The sequence below is a fragment of the Narcine bancroftii genome, chromosome 7 (genome assembly GCF_036971445.1).
Source record: "Narcine bancroftii isolate sNarBan1 chromosome 7, sNarBan1.hap1, whole genome shotgun sequence".
Classification (NCBI taxonomy): Eukaryota; Metazoa; Chordata; class Chondrichthyes; order Torpediniformes; family Narcinidae; genus Narcine; species Narcine bancroftii.
Genome location: NC_091475.1, coordinates 27,326,556 through 27,347,364, shown reverse-complemented (window position 1 = coordinate 27,347,364; position 20,809 = coordinate 27,326,556). Strand labels below are relative to the sequence as shown.

Sequence of the window (20,809 nt, the reverse complement as noted above, 5' to 3'; positions counted from 1 at the left end):
ACTCACTGTCCAATGACTGTTGTCTCTCTCTAGTTTTTTGTTGCTACTCATTCTGTCTTTATGACCATAATTGGAGCAACATCACCTTTTCACTGGGACTTTTGGTCACCTGATCAGATCCAGGATAACACCACAGCAAATGAGAGTGAGCAGTTTAAGTACTGGCTTAAAGTGACGAATACAAGTGAGATTCGAAGACATGTTCATTTTGATCCAGGTTTCACGTCGGTTGTTACAGAGGTAGGTGACAGAAGTAGGGTTTACTGATGACTACAGTTAGAATAAAGGGAAACCTGTTTTAATGTCATGTTTTTAATTGCATTAAATAAGGCATGAATGCTGAAAGCAAAATTTTGTCTTCTGGTCAACAGCAACTAAAATGTTTACTCAGTTGGAATTAATTAAATCACAAATTGAACTGTGCCTTAATGTTACATCTGTTATAATTTGACAGTGGTTCCTCATTGGCAGTGCCTCGTATAAAATCAACATGGCCAGCTCCATATATTTCTTTGGCTTCTTGATTGGCGTTGTCATTTTTGGACAATTATCTGATCGATTTGGAAGAAAGAAGGTATATTTAACAGGTATGGTTACTAAACTTTATGGAAGATGGGTTTTGTCTAAATTTAATAACTTGAAAATAGTAGGTTCATGAGTCCAATCATCCATTTGGACTACTGGCAGTAAGGAAACCTCTCCATGTTCAGATACTTGTAATAATTCGATGATTACTCTAGACAAATTGATGATTGGAAAGGGTCTAATTAATGATAATGGACCACTGCACTCTTATGGGCTAATTCAATATCAGGGCCCAATTAAACAACTTTGCCCTTTCGCGTGAGTACTGATTCCCATGAAATAATAAGATGAAAGCTGAAGAACTGTTTACAAATCAAAAATAACCAATGAGAGAAAATAGTTTTTTCTCCAACAGCACGTTTCCTTTTTCATTTGTAAGTGAATATTCTAACTTTTATTGCATTGCATTCCAACTTCCTTGTGCTAAATGCAGCCTGTTGTAAGGTGCAGCAGGTGATTTAATTGTGGAATGATTTTCCTGTATATTTTGTAGAAGCATATTGTATGCCAGTGTCATTGAATTTGTGTCTAATAAAATTTGAAAACTTGGACATTGCTGCAATATCACTATAAGGAGGAACGGTGATAAATTGCTAAAATCTTGGTCAATTAGCAAGATTTAAAGATCTTTTCAAAATGCAGGAATTTGCGAGACAGGTTTAAATTTAAATTTAGACATGCAGCACATTAACAGCTCCTTCCACCCACAAGCCCAGGCTGCCCAATTACACCCAATCAACCTACAACCCCCAGTATGTTTTAAAGGGTGTGAGCCCCCAGGGAAAACCCATGCAGACACAGGGAGAATGTACAAACTCCTTTCACAGTGCAGGACTTAAACCCCAGTCCCAATCACTGGTGCTGTTATAGTGTTGCGCTAACTGTGCCGCCCTAATATACATGTTAAATATATTTAATCAGGCAGCGTCTTGCTTTCTTGGGCAGAGAATTCCACAGATTCATTATAATCTGGGGAAAGATGTTCTTTCTCCTCTCCATCTACTCCCTTGAAGCTTTTCCCCTCAGTTTCGTGCCATCAGCAAATTTTGCACAGCGCTTGGTCCCCTCTCACTGACCCCACCCTGCGCTCTGCTCACCCCTGATTGTCAGCTTGAGGCGTGTTCATTTGGTCCAATTCTCTGCCTTCTATTGGTCAACCAATACTTTGTCTCCAATTTCTGTCAAGACTGGACGGCCTGTTTAATTTTCATGCACTTTCCAGAAAAACAAGGATCATGGCATCAATCTACCCAGTGTCTAGATGGAGGAAATTTCTGCTCATCTCGTGCTGGATGTCAGACACAGTTTGATCATTTGTCTATAGTGGAGGTGGTAAGGGTAGAGTTCAATGTACTTGTTGAAATTAGCAATGTTTTCAATTAGTATTGCCAAAGGGCAGCACTTGAATGAAAAAAATCGAAGATGTCATGGATGAAATTTTCACAGACCTTTCGGTTTTCCAGGTAGGATATAAAATTGAACCTTGACATGGCAAAATGACATGGAGCCTACTGATTGTGATTCCAGCCAGCAGTATGATGGTGACACTGGAGCTTAGCTTGATTACATTGTTAAAGGCACTGTCTTGTTAAACTATAAGTAGAAGTGCCTTTGATTTGTCACTATTAATATATTCCAAACAACTTTTGGAACTGATTCGACATAATCCAAACTATGGAAGTTTACATTGAGCCAAATTTGGGGGCATGCATTGGTGAGATTGTAAATCTCTCCTCATTGCTGCATAATTTATTGTGGAGTGAACCACTTCCTCAATGCCAATCTATCTTGGTTAATGAGCTCATTGCCCAGCAGCTACTAAACTTGTTACCATGGAGAACTTTCTAAGGTGGTGAGGGAGTGGTTTCCACCCAAACAAACAGGAGGAACAGGTAGCTTCCATTACACTCAACAGGAGGAAATGGGAGGATCTGAGGTTCCGGTAGCCAGCAATTGGATCTACTATTGGCTACATGAAGCTGGTTGTGAGAGGCCCACATATCAGCAGTGAATGACTGCAACACTCACCCCAGCTCTCACAGGCAGCTGCTACACATTGCTTTGGCAGCCCCCTAGTATGTGTGGCTTGGATAGCTCTAACCCAGTGGTTCTCAACCTTTTTTCTTTCCACTCGCATACCGCTTTAAGTAATCCCTATGCCATTGGTGCTCTGTGATTAGTAAGGGATTGCTTAAGGTGGTATGTGAGTGGAAAGAAAAGGGTTGAGAACCACTGGTCTAATTATTTCATTGCTACAGAAACACCAGCTTCCACACAGCACCATGGATAACTGAAAGGGGTAAGGGTGGGGTGAAGAACTTGAGATTGTGCCAGGCTCCAGCAGAGTAGTTCTTGCAATAATTCATCCCTCCATATAATAATGTTGTAATGTCCCCTGCAGCACCATTTGTATTGGTACTCCCTCTCCAGGGAATGCAATTTGAGGGATAATCATGTACATGGTAGCACTGCAAATAAACTATAAGCATGCTCTGTTTAATAAGCCAACAGAACGATTTACAAAGAATATTCAGAATCTTTGGAAATCTCATTGGTTGGGTTTCTCAGTAGCTAATTATTCTTCAAAATGAATCCTAAATGTTTTGCTTGTGACCTAGGTCTTGTACTTGATATACTTTTTGGCATCGCGAGTGGAATTGCTCCCACGTACCATTTTTTTTTGGTATCCCGTATCCTTGTTGGTGTCAATAATGGAGGAATGGCATTGGTGGCCTATGTTCTGCTCCAAGAGTATTTGGATGTCTCTTATTGGGCCACAACGGGTAAGATTCCAATGCTATTATTTTTTTCATCAATTCATGGAGAGGAGGCATGTGTATCTTTTTCGATGGAGCATTTCACTGTTAGAATAATAGGAGTGGGTTTGTGGTACTCCATGTGACACCCATTAAGATCAATATTCTTCCTTGCCTTTGAGGTGTACAGTTATGCAAGTGCTGTACTCCCTTGGTCTGTTTTTATTTATCTTTGTCATCTTTTGTATGCCCACATCCCTAATATTTTTGTGTCGGCAAATATCTCTTTTGGTTGAAGATGATTTGTCACCTTGAACTTTTGGCCTTTTAGTTTGGTGTTGATCTGAACCATGAATGTTTTCGCCATGTCTGCCAGCCTAAAGTCTTTGAGGTCTCTGCACAACCTCTGAGAAAGAAGAGCCCATTTGATTTCATACAGAGAAATAGTGCTATGAAATCCAGTACTATTACTGCTGTGATATTTACTCATCTAGTTGAGGCATGGGAGAACTTTATCTAATTTTGATATTATTTCTTCCTGTTTGTCCACTCTCCTGACCCATCAAATTGTAAATAATATGAAAGTAGTTTTCCTGGAATCCAAGGATTATCTCTGCCCAAGTTTGAACGAGAAGGTTAAAACGTGATGAAATGAAGTGTTTGGGAATGTTTCTGCATCAGATCCATTATGTAGAATTTGGGTAAGGAAATAGAATTCCTGGTTAATTTGAGTATTGGTGCCTATTAAGAAATGTTTACCATAATTTCAACATGAAGTAGTACATTTTTTTTAAAGTGTTATTTTAAAATTCTACTTTAATTTCAAAAACTTTGTTTCCCTCCCTTTCCCCCCCAAAAAAGGTTCACTACAGAGCATCTCCTTTGCTTTTGGAATTTCTCTATATGCATTGATTGGATACTTTATTCGATCATGGCGGACGTTGGCTGTTGTGATCAATATTGAAGGAGTACTAATTCTACTGCCATCTTTGTAAGTGTGTGAACTGCATGCTTCAAGTAAATATGCATTAAACAGTATCTTGTTCTATGAGGAAAAAAAATTGTTTCTGGATGATTGTATTAGAGAAAGAGCATTGGAAATAATGGTTTATGAAGCAACATGTTCAGTGTGTTTAAGTCACTTTAACCACTTGTAAACAATGCAGTCCCCTCCACCTAGTATTTTATGGGATAAAGATGCCTCTACTCTCCAAGTCATAATTGTTTGTTAGTTATGTTGCCATTTACTTATAAATTTAAAAAGACTATTCTGGAGCATGAAGCTGGTTGTGTGAGACACACATCTCAGCAGTGAGTGGTTACTGGATGCTACAGAATATTTTTGGGTGAACCTTTGATCCATCTGCCCCAAAATCCTGTTGGTACATTTCTATTGCTTTCAAATTCTGAATGGTTACTAAAATAAATCCAAATTCATTTTCTGCCTATAATTTGTATAGTTCAGAAAAGTTTGCATGGGTTCAGTATGTCTGAATCTGTTAACTTTAAACACAAACCATATTTCCCCTTTATTAATAAAACTGAGTAGTCTATTTTTAATCATGTTTCATTTTAAATTTAAATGAGGGCATGGCCATGTAAAGGATCTAGACGGATGTGTCTTGGATGAGCTCTTCATGAAGAGTATTAAAAAGATGGTTTAAAATTAATATTCTTTTCACTGTGAATGAACAAAATGAAGCCAAGACAGAAAAAATCGAAAGAGACACAGACTCTGCCAGGAACATTGAGTGGAAGCCCAAAAGGAGTGGCAAAAGAGCAATCTTGGGACCAACCGAACCCGGCAATGCTGAGTGGGTCGGTACTAGACGTGAATACAATCTGGATAAAGTGGAAACTTTATGCAATCGTTTCATGGGCATTGAAACTGCATTGAGAGATACGTCGGAGAAGATGACTGAATTTAGAGGTAATTGATGATTTAATGGAACAAATGGGCCAAGCAGAAGTTTTTTTAATACGCGAGAAAAGCTGAAAGCATTGGAAGAGGATGTGAAGAAGTAGGACTTGGATAAACAAGCTGGATAAGATTGACCATGTGGAGAATTTTAACTGGTGCAATAATGTTTGGATTATTGGCTTGAAGGAAGGGACTGAATGGAGAGGCCAGGTGAGATTCTTTGAAATTGATATCCCACAAATGTTGGGAGAAAATAAATTCAATGGGAAACTACAAAATGAAATGACCCAGAAGAGATGACGAGCAGCGACCACAGCCTGTCCTAGTGAGATTTCTGAGCTACTTGGAAGCGGCTTTGGGAGCAGCATTTAATTACTCCAAGCAACACAATGGCCCACTTGAGATCGATGACGGAAAGGTGTTACTCTTTCAAAACTTTATCCCAACTTTGATTAAGCAAAGGAAGGAGTTTGACAGTGTAAAAAGACAATTATGGTCAAAGAATACAAAATACTCTATATCCTGTGATTCTGAGGACTGAAATAGTGGATTGTAATTGATGTTTAATCAAGACGAAGGAAGTGGAAGAATTTCTATGAAGATTATGAAAAGATTAAAGATACTAAACAAGAAGTCTAATAAGAATGTTTACAATAGGATCAAGTAAAATGTGCATTTTTTTGAACTGTCTTGTATTTATTGTTAAATGTTATTGAAACATACGGAGAACTCAAAAAGAGCGAGAACTTGGTTAAAAATAGTAGTGGGTGGAGACTCCGGTATAAGGGGTATAGTGGTGCCGGGAGAGGAGCAGTTTTGCAAGATGGCACTAAGAGGAGGGTTCTTCTTTCTCGGAAGATTCTGCAGGCTTCTAGGATTTTTGTTTATGTAACTGTCGGAGCAGGGGCACTATGCATATTTTTAAGGGGGAAAGATCACTGTATTACATGAATAATCAAAAAGGTTTTATTTGTTGAACAATATTTGTTTAAGAATTGGTATGGATAGAATGTTAAAGTTTATTAGTCTGAATGTTAATGGGCTAAATGGGACAGTGAAGGAGAAAAATATCTTGGCACACTTTAAAAAAAAAATAAAAAAATAAAGGCAGATGTAGTTTTCCTGCAGGAAATGCATGTTATTAAATCATAACGTGCTAAATTAAAAAGAGGATGTATAGGACAAGTAATATCATCTTTGGTTTAAAGATGAGAGGAATAGCAATTTTAATTAATAAAAATGTAGAAGATGTATTGATTGACCGAGCTGGAAGGTTTGTAATGGTACTTTGTAAATTTTGTGCAGAATCCTGGACGTTTATGAACATTTAGGCCCCATATTATAACAATGAAGCTTTTATGAAGGATATATTTTTAAAAGCAAATGAGAGTAGACAAAATATATTGGTCAGGGGAGGATTTTATCTATTTGGTTTAGATATTGGATAGATCAATGAGAGCAGTAATGAGGATGAAAGCTGCAAAAGCAATGCTATAGTTCATGAAAGATTTAAATCTGATATCTGGAGACAGCTCAACCCCACAGAGAGAGAGGATTCATTCTACTCCAGAGTCCATGACTCCTCATACAAGGATTGATTGATTTTTTAAAATGTTGGCACAGTTAAAAAGCAGAGTGATAAAAACAGAATACTTGGTGAGGCTATTGTCAGACCATTCACTATTAACCTTAACTTTTGCAATAGTGGAAAAACAAGAAAATGTGTACAGATATCTTAATGCTACGTTGTTCAAAGGGACAGACTTCTGTGACTTTATTAGGAAACAGAACTATTTTCTGAGACAAATCTCCCTTCCACTAATGATAGCTTTTTGATATGGGATATGCTTAAAGCTTACCTAAGAGAGCAAATTATTTTCTTATTCAAAAAATCTTGAGAATATAATGCAGAATTGAATGATTTGGAGAAAGATAATAGAACTGGAGAAAGAATATCAGAGGACAGGTTTACAAGAAAAATATAGACTTTTAGAGAATAAAAATTTAAGATATAACACATAACAAATGAAATTCATATCCTAACGTAATCAAAAAGAGATTAGTGATATTTTTAGGCAATATAAATACCAAACTATAAATCAAATGATAATGCGATGGACGAGCTCCTAGCGAATGTTGAGAATCTGAGGTGAGAGAACAGATTAAGTTAGATGCTCCTTTCAAATTAAAAAGACTCTCAACACTCTGCAGGCCAATAAGTATAGAAGATGTATCCCAGGGGAGAATGGGATCATGCCCGAGTTCCATAAGGATTTGTTGATACCTTTTATAATGGATGTGCTAGACCGGGCAGAGGAGACACAGCCTCTCCCAGACTTGTTTTTTCAACAGCTATTATTACAGTGTTGCTGGGGAAAAGAAATACAAAGATCCATTTGAAAACCTCATCATATAGACCAGGGGTGGCCAACCTTTTAATTTTCAAAATTTAATTTAGACATCCAGCACGGTAACAGGCCATTTCACCCCATAGGTCCATGCTGCCCAATTGACCCACACCCCCAGCATGTACTCCTGTGCAGAAATGGCCTGCTACTAGCTGTGTGTCTAAATTAGAAATTAAAAGGTTGGCTTGATATAGACCTATCTTGCTTTTGAATGCTGATTATATGATATTGGTGAAGGCAGTAGGTAATAAACTGGGACAATATTTACCAAATTAATACATATGGATCAGGTGGGATTTGTTAAAGGAAGACACTCTTTGAATAGTCTGGCCAGGATATTTAATATGTATGGCTAAATGAAAACTGAATTCCAGTATAACAGACTCCCTTCATATGGAAAAGGCATTCAACTGTTTAGAATGGCCTTTTTTAATTTAAAATGTTAGAGAAATTTGGAATAGGTAGAACATTCATAAATTGGATTTAAAAAGTCTATCATAAACCATAAGCCAAAATTAGCTCCTATACTGCAGCTGTTTAAGGCATTGGTGAGGCCTGGTTTGAACTACTATGCTCAGTTCTGGTCTCCAAATTATAGAAAGGATATAGATAAGGTGGAGAGGGTGCAGAGAAGGTTTATAAGGATGTTGCCTGGTTTACAGCATCTGGATTACAAGGAGAGATTAAGGAGACTGGGACTTTATTCATTGGAACATGGACAACTGAGAGGGGACTTGATAGAGGGATTTAAAATTATGAAAGGAATAGATAGACTAGACATAGACCGACTCTTTTCCTTGAGGGCAGCGGAGGTTGGAACAAGAGGGCATGAGTTAAAGGTAAGGGGGCAAAACTTTAGGAGAAATACTAGAGGATGCTTTTTCACTCAGCGAGTGGTGGCAGAATGGAATGATCTTCCAAAAGAGATAGTTGCGGTAGGATCCCTTTTGTCTTTTAAGAGAAGGTTAGATATGTACATGGAGGTGAGAGGGTTGGAGGGTTATGGGTGGAGAGCGGAAGGGTCGAGCTAGTGGAGTTGTTCAAATGAATCGGTGCGGACTCGAAGGGCTGACATGGCCTGTTTCCACGCCGTAAATGGTTATATGGTTAAATGTCAGTGGTTTTCCTTCTGAGTAGATCGAGCAGACAGGGATGTCCTCTGTCTCCAGCGCTTTTTATCCTGCACATGAACCGCTGGCAGAGGTGAAGAGAGATCTGAATGTTAAAGGCTTCAAAGTTAGACAAGAAGAACATAAAATCAGTCTATTTGCTGATAATGTGCTATTATATTTATCTGGGAGAAATTGCAAACAACACTAGAAAAATATGGAAGGAGTTTCAGGTTATCTAATTAATATGGATAAAAGTGAGATAATGCCATTGAACTTTGATTATAAAATATATCAAAAATGGAGTTGATTCAAATAGAAAGTAGATGGAATTAAAGAATAATGATTGACAATAATCGACAGAATTTGTACAAATTAAATTATACTCCCTTGTTAAGAAAGATGGAGGAGGATTTCCAGAAACGGAAAGATTTGCTGATGACTTTGATTGGAAGGGTTAACTAGATCAAAATAAAAATTACAATTATTTTTCAATTGTTGTCAATTTCTTTGCTGAAAATTTTCTTTAAATTATTAAATAATTGTATTAGGAAATTCCGAGGGAATAATGTGTCGAAAATTTTGATGGAAAAATTAGCGTAGGATTAGAAATTAGGAGAATTTAGGTGACCGGATTATAGAAAGCATTTGTAAGAACAAGCTCGATGGATTTGAATGGGATTATATGCCATGAAAGAGGGAACAGTGAAGGATTTATGTCAATAATTTTAAAAAAGACGGATAATCCTATATTAATACATATGATTAGAGTATGACAAGAAATCAATGAGTGTATGGGGGGGTAAAAAAGCAGGGACATCATTAAAATCACAATTAATGCAAGAATGTGTTTCTGCCTATGAATATAGGTAACAGAATATTAAAATCCTGGTATGACAAAGGAATAAGATGTATTGAAGACTGCTATACAGAAGGGACTTTTGTGTTATTTGATCAACTAAAACAAATGGGACTTTTTTTCTTGCTTCCTCCAGCTAAGATCATTCTTGAGAGAAAGATAACAGTCAATGTTGGTACCACCTGAAATTAGTGGAATGGAAAAAATAGCTGGGGAATACACAGAAATTTATAACACTTTCACGCTCCAGGTTTCTCAGAGGTTGAGAGAGAGATGGGAGTTGGACTTGGGTGTTGTAATACCAGAAAGTTTCAGGTCTGATTGGTATTTGGATAGTATGACATCAGTTATCAATGCAAGATATGGACTAGTTCAGTATAACTTCCTACACCAATTATATCTTGCACCACAGAAGCTACATAGGTCAAAATCTGCTTTAGATGTGGGATTGAAACAGGAAAGTTTTTGCATGCTATGTGGTTGTGTGTGAAGACGAGGACTTTTTGGCAGTATATTGCTGAAACATTAACAAGGATAACAGGAGAGGCCTTAACAGTCAACCCAGAGCTTTATCTTCTGGGCAATTTTATTGAAACAGGTAATAAATTAACTAGATTCCAAATTTCTTTTGTCAAAGTAGCTTTAGCAGTGGCTAAGAAGTGTGTATAGCAGCTGCTTGGAAGTCTGGCTCACCTTGTTGCATGATGGACTGCAGAGATGAATAGTTGTAAAGGGTGATGTGTAATGAACCTGAGGTGATTAAGGACTTAAAGGTTATGGAGCCCTTAGGAAGTGGTGATCACAACATGATAGATTTCAGCTTCCAATTTTAAAGAGAAAAAATATCAGGTGTGTCAATATCTCAGTGGAACAAAGGGAATTACAGTGGTAGGAAAGAGGAACTGGTCCAAATTGACTGGAAAAGTAAGCTAGATGAGGGGGTGGCAGAACAGAATTGGATGATATTTCTACAAGAAATAAAGAAAGCACAGGATAGATGTATTCCAAGGAAAAGGAAAATTATTAATGGTAAAATGACACAGATGTGGCTAACAAGAGAGGTTAAAGCTAAAACCAAAGCAAAAGGGAGGGCAAACAGGGTAGCAAAAATTACTGCGAAACTTTTTAAAAACTTAGAGATAAAGCAAGTCATTAGGAAAGAAAAGATGAATAATGAAAGGAAATTGGTAAATAACATGCAAAAGGATATTAAGAGTTTCTTCAAATATGCAAAGAGTAAAAGAGAGACGAGGGTAAATATAGGACCAGATGAGGTGCGTCCACGGGTTCTGAAGGAGGTGGCCTTGGAGATTGTAGAGGCATTGCAATTGATTTTCCATAAATCAATAGACTCCGGCATGGTTCCCAAGGATTGGAAGGTAGCAAATGTAGTTCTGCTGTTTTAAGAAAGGAGAGAGGCAGAAAAAAGTAATTATAGGCCTATTAGTCTGACTTCAGTAGTTGGAAAGATATTGGCATCAATCCTCAAGGACGAGGTGCATGGCATGATGGGTCCAAACTAGCATAGTTTCATGAGGGGAAGATTCGGCTTGACCAACCTTATGAAATATTTTGAGGAAATCTCAAGGGAGAGGCTATGGATGTAGTGTATTTGGATTTTCAGAAGTCCTTCGATAAGGTGCCGCATAAAAGGCTGCTTAATAAAATGAGACCACTTGGAATTACCAGAAAGATGGTAATTGGCTGATAGGCAGGAAGCAAAGGGTGGGTGTTGGTTCCTTGTTACTAATGGTGTATCGCAAGGGTCGGTGTTGGGGGTGCTGCTTTTTGCAATATAGATGATTTAGATTGTGGATTAAATGGTTTCATGGCAAAGTTTGCAGATGACACAAAGATAGGTGGTAGAGTACGAAGTGTAGAAGAAATCAAAAGTTTACAGAGAGACTTTGGAGAATGGACAAAGAAATGGCAGATGAGATATAATGTTGAGAAATGTACGTTTGTACATTTTGGTAGAGGAAATAAATGGTTGGATTATTATTTGGATGGGGATAAAATTCAAACCTCAGAAGTACAAAGGGACTTGAGGGTCCTCAAGCAGGATAATCTGAAAGTTGACCACCAAGTTGGATTGGCAGTAAAAGAAAAAAGGCAAATGCTATGTTGGCATTCGTTTCAAAGGGGATTGTGTATAAGAATAAAGGGGTGTTGATGAGACTCTTATAGGATACTGGTGAGTCCTCATTTGGAATATTCTGCATTTTTGGGCCCCATATCTTAGAAAGGATATAGCAAGGTTGGAGAGGGTACAGAGGAGGTTTACCAGAATGATTACATATGAGGACCACTTAACAGCTCTTGGACTCTATTCATTAGAATATATAAGAATGAGAGGGGATATCATGGAAACATTTCAAATAATGAATGGATTGGACAGAGTGGAAGTAAATAAGATGTTTCCCCTGTTGGGTGATTCCAGGACAAGAGAGCACAGTCTTAGAATTTTTTAAAAAGTACCAATTTACAACAGAGATGAGAAATTTCTTTAGCCAGAGGGTAATGGATTTATGGAATTAATTGCCACATGCAGCTGTGGAGGCAGGATCTTTGGGGAGATTTAAAGAGGAAATTGATAGGTATCTAATTCGTCAGGGTATCAAGGGATATGGGGACAAGGCTGGAACTTGGAACTAGATGCGAGAACAGTTTAGCTCAGGGATGTTTCATGGAGCAGACTTGATGGGCCAAATACCTGCTTCTGTTTCTTTTTCTTGTGATCTTTGTCAAGGTACGGCAGCCAGATAAGGTATTAAAAGATCCTACAGATGTAGAACAGTTGATGTTGATGGATTGGTTAAAAAGTTTATTTCAATAGCATATATGATGTTACAAGGAAAAGCACCAAAATAAGGTTTATTTGTCAATAGAAAGTTGGGAACAAGATTTAAATACATAATAGATTAACAAATTTGGCAAAATTTATGTTTGTGTCTAATTCAATTAATGAAAGATATAGATTACTTAACTATAATATTTACATCAGTTATATATTACACCTTGGAAATTGAATACATACCATCAGTGTTTTAGATGTGGTGAAGATATTGGAACTCTTATTCATTCTATAGGCTCTTGTTCAAAAGTCAAACTTTTTTGGATTTCTATTAATGTTTTACAACAAGTTACAGGTGTTGTTTTTCTGTTGAACCCCAAGTTATTTTTGATGGGAAATTTTGAAGGTATAACTCCTAAACTATATTCAGATTTTCAGTTGAAATTTGTTAAATTAGCTTTGGTGATAGCAAGGAAATGTATTGCTGAGGCTTGGAATCAGATGTTTCATTAACATTAGGAAGATGGCAAAAAGATTTAGTTGTATTCCATTAGAAAAAATTACATATAATTTGAGAGGTTAAAATTCTGTATTTTTACAGATTTGAAGCCCGTATGCTCGAACTTTGAGTTGAAATTATAAATAATTCCCCTGAATCTTCTGAACTGGAGAAGTCTTCCCTTAAAAATAAATAATGTTTGGCTTGTGAAATGTATTTTGGGATCTTTGAGCATTTTCTGAAGCCGTCCAATTTAATATATAATCATATCCATTATGTATTGTAGTAAGTTGGATTTTTTTTTAGTGGGGGTAGTAGGGGTTGGGAGGAAAGGTCTAGTTAGACTTTAAATGAGGTTTTTGTAGTTTTTATATAAAATAAAGGAAGGTGGAGGTTTTTCTTTGTTTTTGTATGAAAATATATTGTGATATTGAAGATTTTGCTATGTATATATTTTTAAAAAATGAAAAGTAAAATATTCAAACATTTTTTATATAAATTACTTTTTTAAATTTAATTTTGGACATACAGCACAGTAACAGGCCATTTCAGCCCACGAGTCCATGCTCCCCAATCTACATCTCAGTATGTTTTTGAACATACTGGAGCCCCGAGAGAAAACCCACGCAGACACAGGGAGAACGTACAAACTTCTTACAGACAGTGTGGGATTCGAATCCCAGTCCAGTCCCGATCGCTGGTGCTGTAAAGGTCATGGGCTAACTGCTATGCCAACCATACTAATTCCCTTGTGTTCTGTTTTAAAAAAAATTGCTGCTCGCCATAATTCCAATAAACAAATTTACTCTTTGGAATGAGCAGTCAAAACTACTGTAGTTTTCCCCACATGATCTTACAAGGGTCAAGCACAGTTAAAAGGACATTTCTATTTATCTACCTATATATGTTAAGCACAGTTTTTAAATTCTCCCTTGAAAGAAATGGAAGCAAAAGTAGGCCAAGTAATTGTCAGCCTTTCTGTGAAATCAGTGCTGATCCTTTACATCACCACATTCTAGCACCAGCCCATACCTGAGGGGTGGAACCTGCATTAATCTGCATTATTACTTACTTCTGCATGCCATCCAACAATTTCCTGGTCTATTTTAATCCATTGACTCCACACAGATATTGCTTGTTTCTCCTTCACATGCTAAAAGAAATCCAACCACTTGGTGAAGCTTGATCTCACATTGCTGAAGTTCACCTTAGATTAAATTTAAATTTAGATGTGCATACAGGATGGTAACAGGCCCTTTCCAGCCCAAGAGCCCATTCTACCTGAATACCCCAATTAACCCTTGCAGACATTGGGAGAACGTACAAACTCCTTTCAGACAGCACTGGATTCTAATCCAGTTTGCTGCTAACTGTGCCACCCACTCTTCCTAGTTAAGAAAATTTTGTACAGGCCCTCATACTTTAAAATGTGTTATCAACAGTGAAATTGAGTTGCTTTGCTCTGCTAATTAATGGTTAATTGGTAAAATACAGGATTCTGTTGACACCGGTGGTTAAATGGGGAAAAAAAACACAAATGCTGCGGGAACTCAGCTGGTCAAACAGTGCCTTTATGTAGCAAAGGTAAAGGTACATCACTAACGTTTCAGGGTTGAGCCCTTCATCAAGGTGTGGGGGAACATGAGAGATGTCCGAACAAAAGGGGGAAGGGGCAGTGGTGAAGGGAGCAGAAGTCTAGGCTAGGTGGAGGGAGAAAGGAAGTCAGAGCTGGAATGACTAGTTAAGGGGTGGGGGAGAGAGACTAGCTGATTAGTGGAATGCAGTGAACTCAATGTTTATGCCCTGGGGTCTGGAGAGTGCCCAGATGAAAAATGAGGTCTTGTATCTCCAATCTGTGGGTTGTCCAGGTGGGATAGTATGAAAGGCCATGGACAGACAAGTGAGCTTGAGAGTGTGACTCAGAATTGAAATGGTTGGCTACGGGGAGGTCGCTTTTGTTGCAGATGGAGAGGAGGTGCTGGGCGAAGCGATCTCCTAATCTGCGACCGCTCTCTCTGATGGAGAGAAGGTCACAGAAGGCATACCGGATGGAGTGAATGAGTTCTTTGGAGGTACAGGTGAAGTGTTGCTTCACCTGAAAGGTCTGTTTGGGACCTTGGACTGTGGTGAGGGAGGAGGGGTGGGTGCAGGTATTACACCTCCTACGACCACAGTGGAAAATGCAAAGGTGGGAGGTGATGGTGAGGAGGGAAGAGTGCACAAGGGAGTCATGAAGGGTGCGGTCCCTATGGAAGGCTGAGAGGGACAGAGAAGGAAAAATTTGTCTGGTGGTGGGGTCCTGAAGTAAGTACTGGAAATTCAGGTGGATAATGTGTTGGATGTAGAGGCTGGTGGGGTGGTGAGTGAGGACAAGGGGGATTCTGTGTTTATTGTTTCTAGGGGCGGGGGGCTGGGGAAAATGAGTGGGGAATGGAGGAGATGGGGGTGAGGGCCAAGGTAATAGTGGTGGAGGGGGAAGAGGCAGACATATCAGGATCTGGACTGGAAGACGTCATCTTGGGAGCAGATCTTGGGAGAAATTGGGAGAAGGGGATGGAGTCATTGCCGGGAGCAGATTGTGAGGATGTGTAGTCCAGGTAGCTGTGGGAGTTAGAGGGTTTGTAATTAATGTTAGTGGAGAGTCTGCCTCCTGAAATGGAAACGGAGAGATCCAGAAAAGGGAGAGCGTGATCAGAGATGGGCCAAGTGAGTTGGAGGTCAGGGTGGAAATTGGCCACCAAGTTAATGAAATTAATGAACTCATCGTGGATGCATGAGGCCACCCCAAAATAGTCGTCGATGTACTGGAGGAAGAGTTGGTGGGGGCAGGGCCGGGGGGGGGTCTAGCCTATGTAGGCTTGTAGCATGTTTTTCCCTATAGCCAACCATTTCAATCCTGAGTCACACTCTCGAGCTCACATGTCTGTCCAGGGCCTTTCGCACAACCCCACCCTGACCAACCACAGATTGGACGAACAACACCTCATTTTTGATCTGAGCACTCTCCAACCCCAGGGCATGTTCACTGCATTCCACTAATCAGCTTGTCTTCCCCCCCCCCCCCCCCCCTTCCCCCCCAACTAGTTATTCCAGTTCCTACTTCCTTTCTCTTTCCACCTACCCTATACTCTTTTTTTTCCTCCCCACCCTACCTATCATCTCCCACCCTCACCACCCCCCATTCTCCCTTTTGTTTGGACATTTCATGTACCCCCACACCTTGATGAAGGGCTCAAGCCCGAAACATTGGTGATGTATCTTCACCTTTGCTACATAAAGGCACTATTTGTCCTGCTGAGTTTCTCCAGGATTTATGTTTTTTTTTCAATGGTTAATTCTTTGTTCATTTTGTGGGATTTGGTCTTTGTATAAAAACCTGGTCATTGGAATAATTTCCTTCTGATATTTAGGATTCCACTTTAGACTGCATATGAATAAATATCTCAAGTTATATTTCAATTATTAGTTGATATTTTCCAATTGTAGCACAACTTTGTTTTCAATTTATGATTCTTAAATTTCCAGTGTTCGTAGTATTCCTGTGACATGAGCACTCTCAATCCCACACCATGACTAGTAATACGGAGCCTGGACTGAAAACTTCACTGGTCATTTTGAGATTGTTATACTTGGAAGCAAAAATAATTCTTATTAATAATATTCAATTTCTGCAGGGAAAAATAACAAAGTAAATTTAATTTGTTGAAGATTTAAACCTGTAAATTTCAATTCTTCTAGTTTATTATCAGTCCTTGATTTCTTTCTCCCTCCCAAAGACCATTTTAACATGTTTAAGACCAAGGAATAGGGCTTATGACTTGTTGAATGAAGAGCTACCTAATTAACATACAAAAAATTTAATGTACTATAATTGTAATTTTTTTAAACCAATTTTTTGGGTCAAATTTTGGGGGTCGACTTTTACTCGGGTCGTACTTTTGACTGTGGTAAGTTCCTGTGTCATTCAATTGAGTCTGCATTCAAGGCATTAGGAGCTCAGATGGTTAGATGGCTGGGGCCTCGGGAGAGAGTGTGGCCGGGGCATCAGGAGCTCTGATGGGTGGATGACCAGGCAAGGGTTTGCAGTCAGGGCATCGGAAGCTTGGATAGACAGGTAGTTAGGGCCAAAAAAAATGGGAGCGTTGACTTCTACACACGTCATATGAAAACGTGATTTTGGTCCAAAAAAAGGTCGACTATTACACGGTATCAATGATTACACTAGTATATACGGTAAATCATATAAATTGCAGAGGAGGGAGTGATCACCTGATGCCAACTACATATTTGTGGAGTAGTTGGTTCTTTGATGTAAGCCAGATTATTGCAAAAAGTGTTTCAACAAGGCCTTTTTCAGAAAGGAAATCTGTCTGTATTCCAGCAAGCTGTTTAGTAATGTTCTACATGGAGCATCTACATCACAGTGGCTCACCTAACTTGATGGCTGTCAAGGTTGAGTTGAGTCAACTGTGCCCATATGAAAGAATAAAACATTTCATGAGAACTTTTTATTTCTGTGATTTCCCCCTATTTGGTGTCTTATCTGATTGAAAGGTATTTCTAGTAGATGGTCAATTTTAGTTTTACAAAGATTCCATATTTGTGATTACAGATTCATCCCAGAATCTCCACGTTGGCTGTATGCTCAGGGTCGATGGGGTGAAACTGAACAGATCCTTGAAAACTTAGCAAGAAAAAATGGCCAGCAGAAGTATACAATAAATCTAAAGCCACCAACGAGCCAAAATGGTGGAGAAACGGCTAGTATTTTTGATCTTTTCAGATACCGAGTTCTCTTGGGACGAACCCTTATATTAATGATTATATGGTATGTCTCAACATCTATTTTAGTACACTGCTTTATTCATTACAATAGTGCAAATGTGCTTTTAAGGTAAAATTTTAAAGTTTAAGACTATCAAGACTGAACTTTACTTCTGTCTTGATCCGGGTCACTGTCCATTTCCTCTTCTTTTAACAGTATTTTTTCAATGACCATCCAAGATGACAGTTTACTTGCCTTTCAGAATATATTGTAAGAGTAAAGGTTCTTTCTTTGCCTGGGCATGTAAACCAATTCCCAAAATTTTCAACTGAAACAAAGTAAACTGCAAAAATGAACTGAATAATTAAATTGTTCAATCATTTGGTTATGTTGAGAACATGAATTGGGTTGAACAATGCTAGTTGCTTCTCTGAATTGTCAGAAAATTAACTTTGTGATTTTTGTTTTTGTTCCCCATTATTTTCATTGTGCAGCAGGGACTGAATTATACTGAAGTACATTGAAGAAGTTATGTGCATTTCTATAACTTCCATGACCTTAGAATTGCAAAATCTTTTGTAGCCTATGAAAGAAGGCATTTAACATATTCATTATTTTTAGTTCATTCTCATGAGGTTCTGTGACTGTATGTTACTGAAAAAGAATCCTACTTTATATTCTAGACAATAATGTTCCACTTGTTAGAAAATGCTACACTCTGAATTAATATGAAGTAGGGCGAGAAGAGATGCGCACTGTTTTATATTTTTCCAATACAATTGTTCCAACTTGGCTTGTACATATTCATGATTGGACTCTTAAAAATCTTGCCGGCTGCTTCATGTCTTACTGTGTTGTCAAAATAGGCACCATAGAGACATGATAATCAATCCAGCATTCGAATGTCAGTTCTTTAAACAAATGAACCACTTCCTTGCAAGTCCTCTTGGCCAGGCACTTTCCTCTTTTCATTTTGTCTTTTTTTTTAAAACTTTATTTAAAACTTTTTAAAATAATGTAAGATCAATAGCAACACAAAAAGTTTTTATACAATATAAACTCCCCCTCAGCCAGTCCCCTCAAGGGGAGCCAAAAAAAACCCATAAAACATATATAATATTTAAGTTATTTCCAAACCCATATATTCTAAATAAGATGACCACATTTTAACAAGAAAAAGTAATTATTTTGTATATTATATGATAGATCTCCGAAAAGTATAAGGAAATCAAAGATGGTGATACAAATAGGATTTTTGATGAAAGATTTAAATTTAGTTGAAATTTGGAGGAGAATAAATCCGACAGAAAAGGACTTTTTATTCATCTAGACATGATTCATTTTCTAGAATAGATTTGTTTTTGATTTCGGCACATTTGCAGGCTAGAGTAGTGCAGGCTGAATATAAGAGTAGGGTTATATCCAATCATTCTATGTTGTTTATTTCTTGTGTAGGTTCTGAAGTGTTGCAATCAACTTACCGGTGGAGATTTAATGTAATGTTTTTGAAGAAACCAGAGTTTATTACTTTTGTTAAGGACAAATTGCTTTATTTTTGGCTGAAAATGCTAATTCAGTTAGTAATAATTTTGTAATGTGGGATGCTTTCAAAGCATATTTGCGTGGGCAAATGATTAGTTATTCTACAAAAGTAAAAAAAACAGTATCTGGTGGAAAGTTTGGCATTGGAGAAACAAATTACTGGGTTGGAAAAGGAATTTCAGAAGGTTACAGAAGATAAGAAAGCAGCATTAACTAAATTGAAATTACATTATAATACTTTACAAACATCAGTATGAGCGATTAATTCAAAGATCTAAGCAATGTTATTATGAGTTAGGTGAGAGGGCTCATAAAGTATTAGGTTGGCAATTGAAAACGGACCAAGTATCAAGAACTATCAATGCTGTTAAATAGAATTCAATAGTTACCTATAAACCTCTGGAAATCGATGAACAATTTTATTCATTTTATCAGAAATTGTATACTTCTGAGGGAAAACAGGATGATGGTTCTGTTGAATCCTTCTTATCTAAGTTGAATTTACTGGTTTTGGGGGAGGAAGAGGTAAAGGAATTAGAAGCTCCGTTTACAGAATTTGAGATTAAAGAAGCTAAACAAGAGATGCCAAATGGAAAGATGCCAGGTGATGATATATTTTCAGTGGAATTTTATAAAGTGTTTTATGAAGATTTATCTTCTGTATTTAGGGACATGTTGCAGCAAGTAACTGAAGATCAGTCAATACCAGAATCTTGTTCAAGTGCGATAATTACAGTGATTCCAAAGAAAGATGGAGATCCATTGAATGTAGCTTCGTATCAACCAATTTCTTTATTAAATGTGGATTGTAAAATAATGACTAAAGTATTGGCAAATAGACTTGTTAAATATTTACCTCAGTTGGTACATACAGATCAAACAGGTTTTATTAAGAATAGATGTGCGTCTGATAATATTCTTAGATTGATAATATTGATCAGTGCATCTCGACAGCATCCCAACCAACCAATGATGGTTGTGCTTGATGCGGAAAAAGCATTTGATAGGGTTGAATGGAATTTTTTTAATTAAGGTGCTGGAGAAGTTTAATTTCAGCCTTTTTTTTACTGGTTGGGTTAAGGCATTGTATATAAATCCGATGGCTAGGGTGATGACAAATGGTCAAACTGCTTTGCCATTTAAATTATCGCGATCAACTCGTCAAGGTTGTCCATTGTCACCAGCCTTGTTTGCAATGGTCATTGAACCATTAGATCAGGCAATTCAACAGAACGAACAAGGTTAAAGGGATAAGAATTGCAGATGATGAATATAAGATTAATTTATTTGCTGATGATGTATTGATTTATTTGACACATCCAGAACATTCTTTGAAATATTTACAAGAATGTTTAGTTCAATTTGGGGAGTTATCTGGGTATAAGATGAATTGGGACAACAGTGAAATATTGCCAATTTTGGAAGGGGATTATAAAGAGTGTAAAAATATTATAAAATTAAGATGGTCTAATAAAATTAAATATTTAGGAGTAACTGTGAATGCAAATTATCAATCTTTATATAATTTAAATTATGTACCCTTGCAATTTTTAATAAAAATAGGATTGAAA

The 20,809-nt window shown here is 37.6% G+C and overlaps 1 protein-coding gene across 9 annotated transcripts in view; it reads left to right on the top strand.

Annotated features, from left to right (window-relative positions):
- The window catches only part of LOC138738639 (solute carrier family 22 member 15-like), a 58,753-nt gene that overhangs the window by 3,653 nt on the left and 34,291 nt on the right, over nt 1–20,809 (top strand). For 7 of the 9 annotated variants that reach the window (XR_011341640.1, XM_069889242.1, XM_069889239.1 and 4 more), the window contains exons 2-6: nt 34–240; nt 455–587; nt 3,204–3,368; nt 4,203–4,332; nt 17,544–17,759. Coding sequence is in view for 8 of the 9 variants with exons in the window: in XM_069889242.1 (XP_069745343.1) it covers nt 34–240; nt 455–587; nt 3,204–3,368; nt 4,203–4,332; nt 17,544–17,759 (851 nt within the window). In the remaining variant the exon portion in view is untranslated. The remainder of the gene's footprint in view (nt 1–33; nt 241–454; nt 588–3,203; nt 3,369–4,202; nt 4,333–17,543; nt 17,760–20,809) is intronic. The other 2 variants (XM_069889243.1, XM_069889241.1) reach the window with 2 other exon arrangements.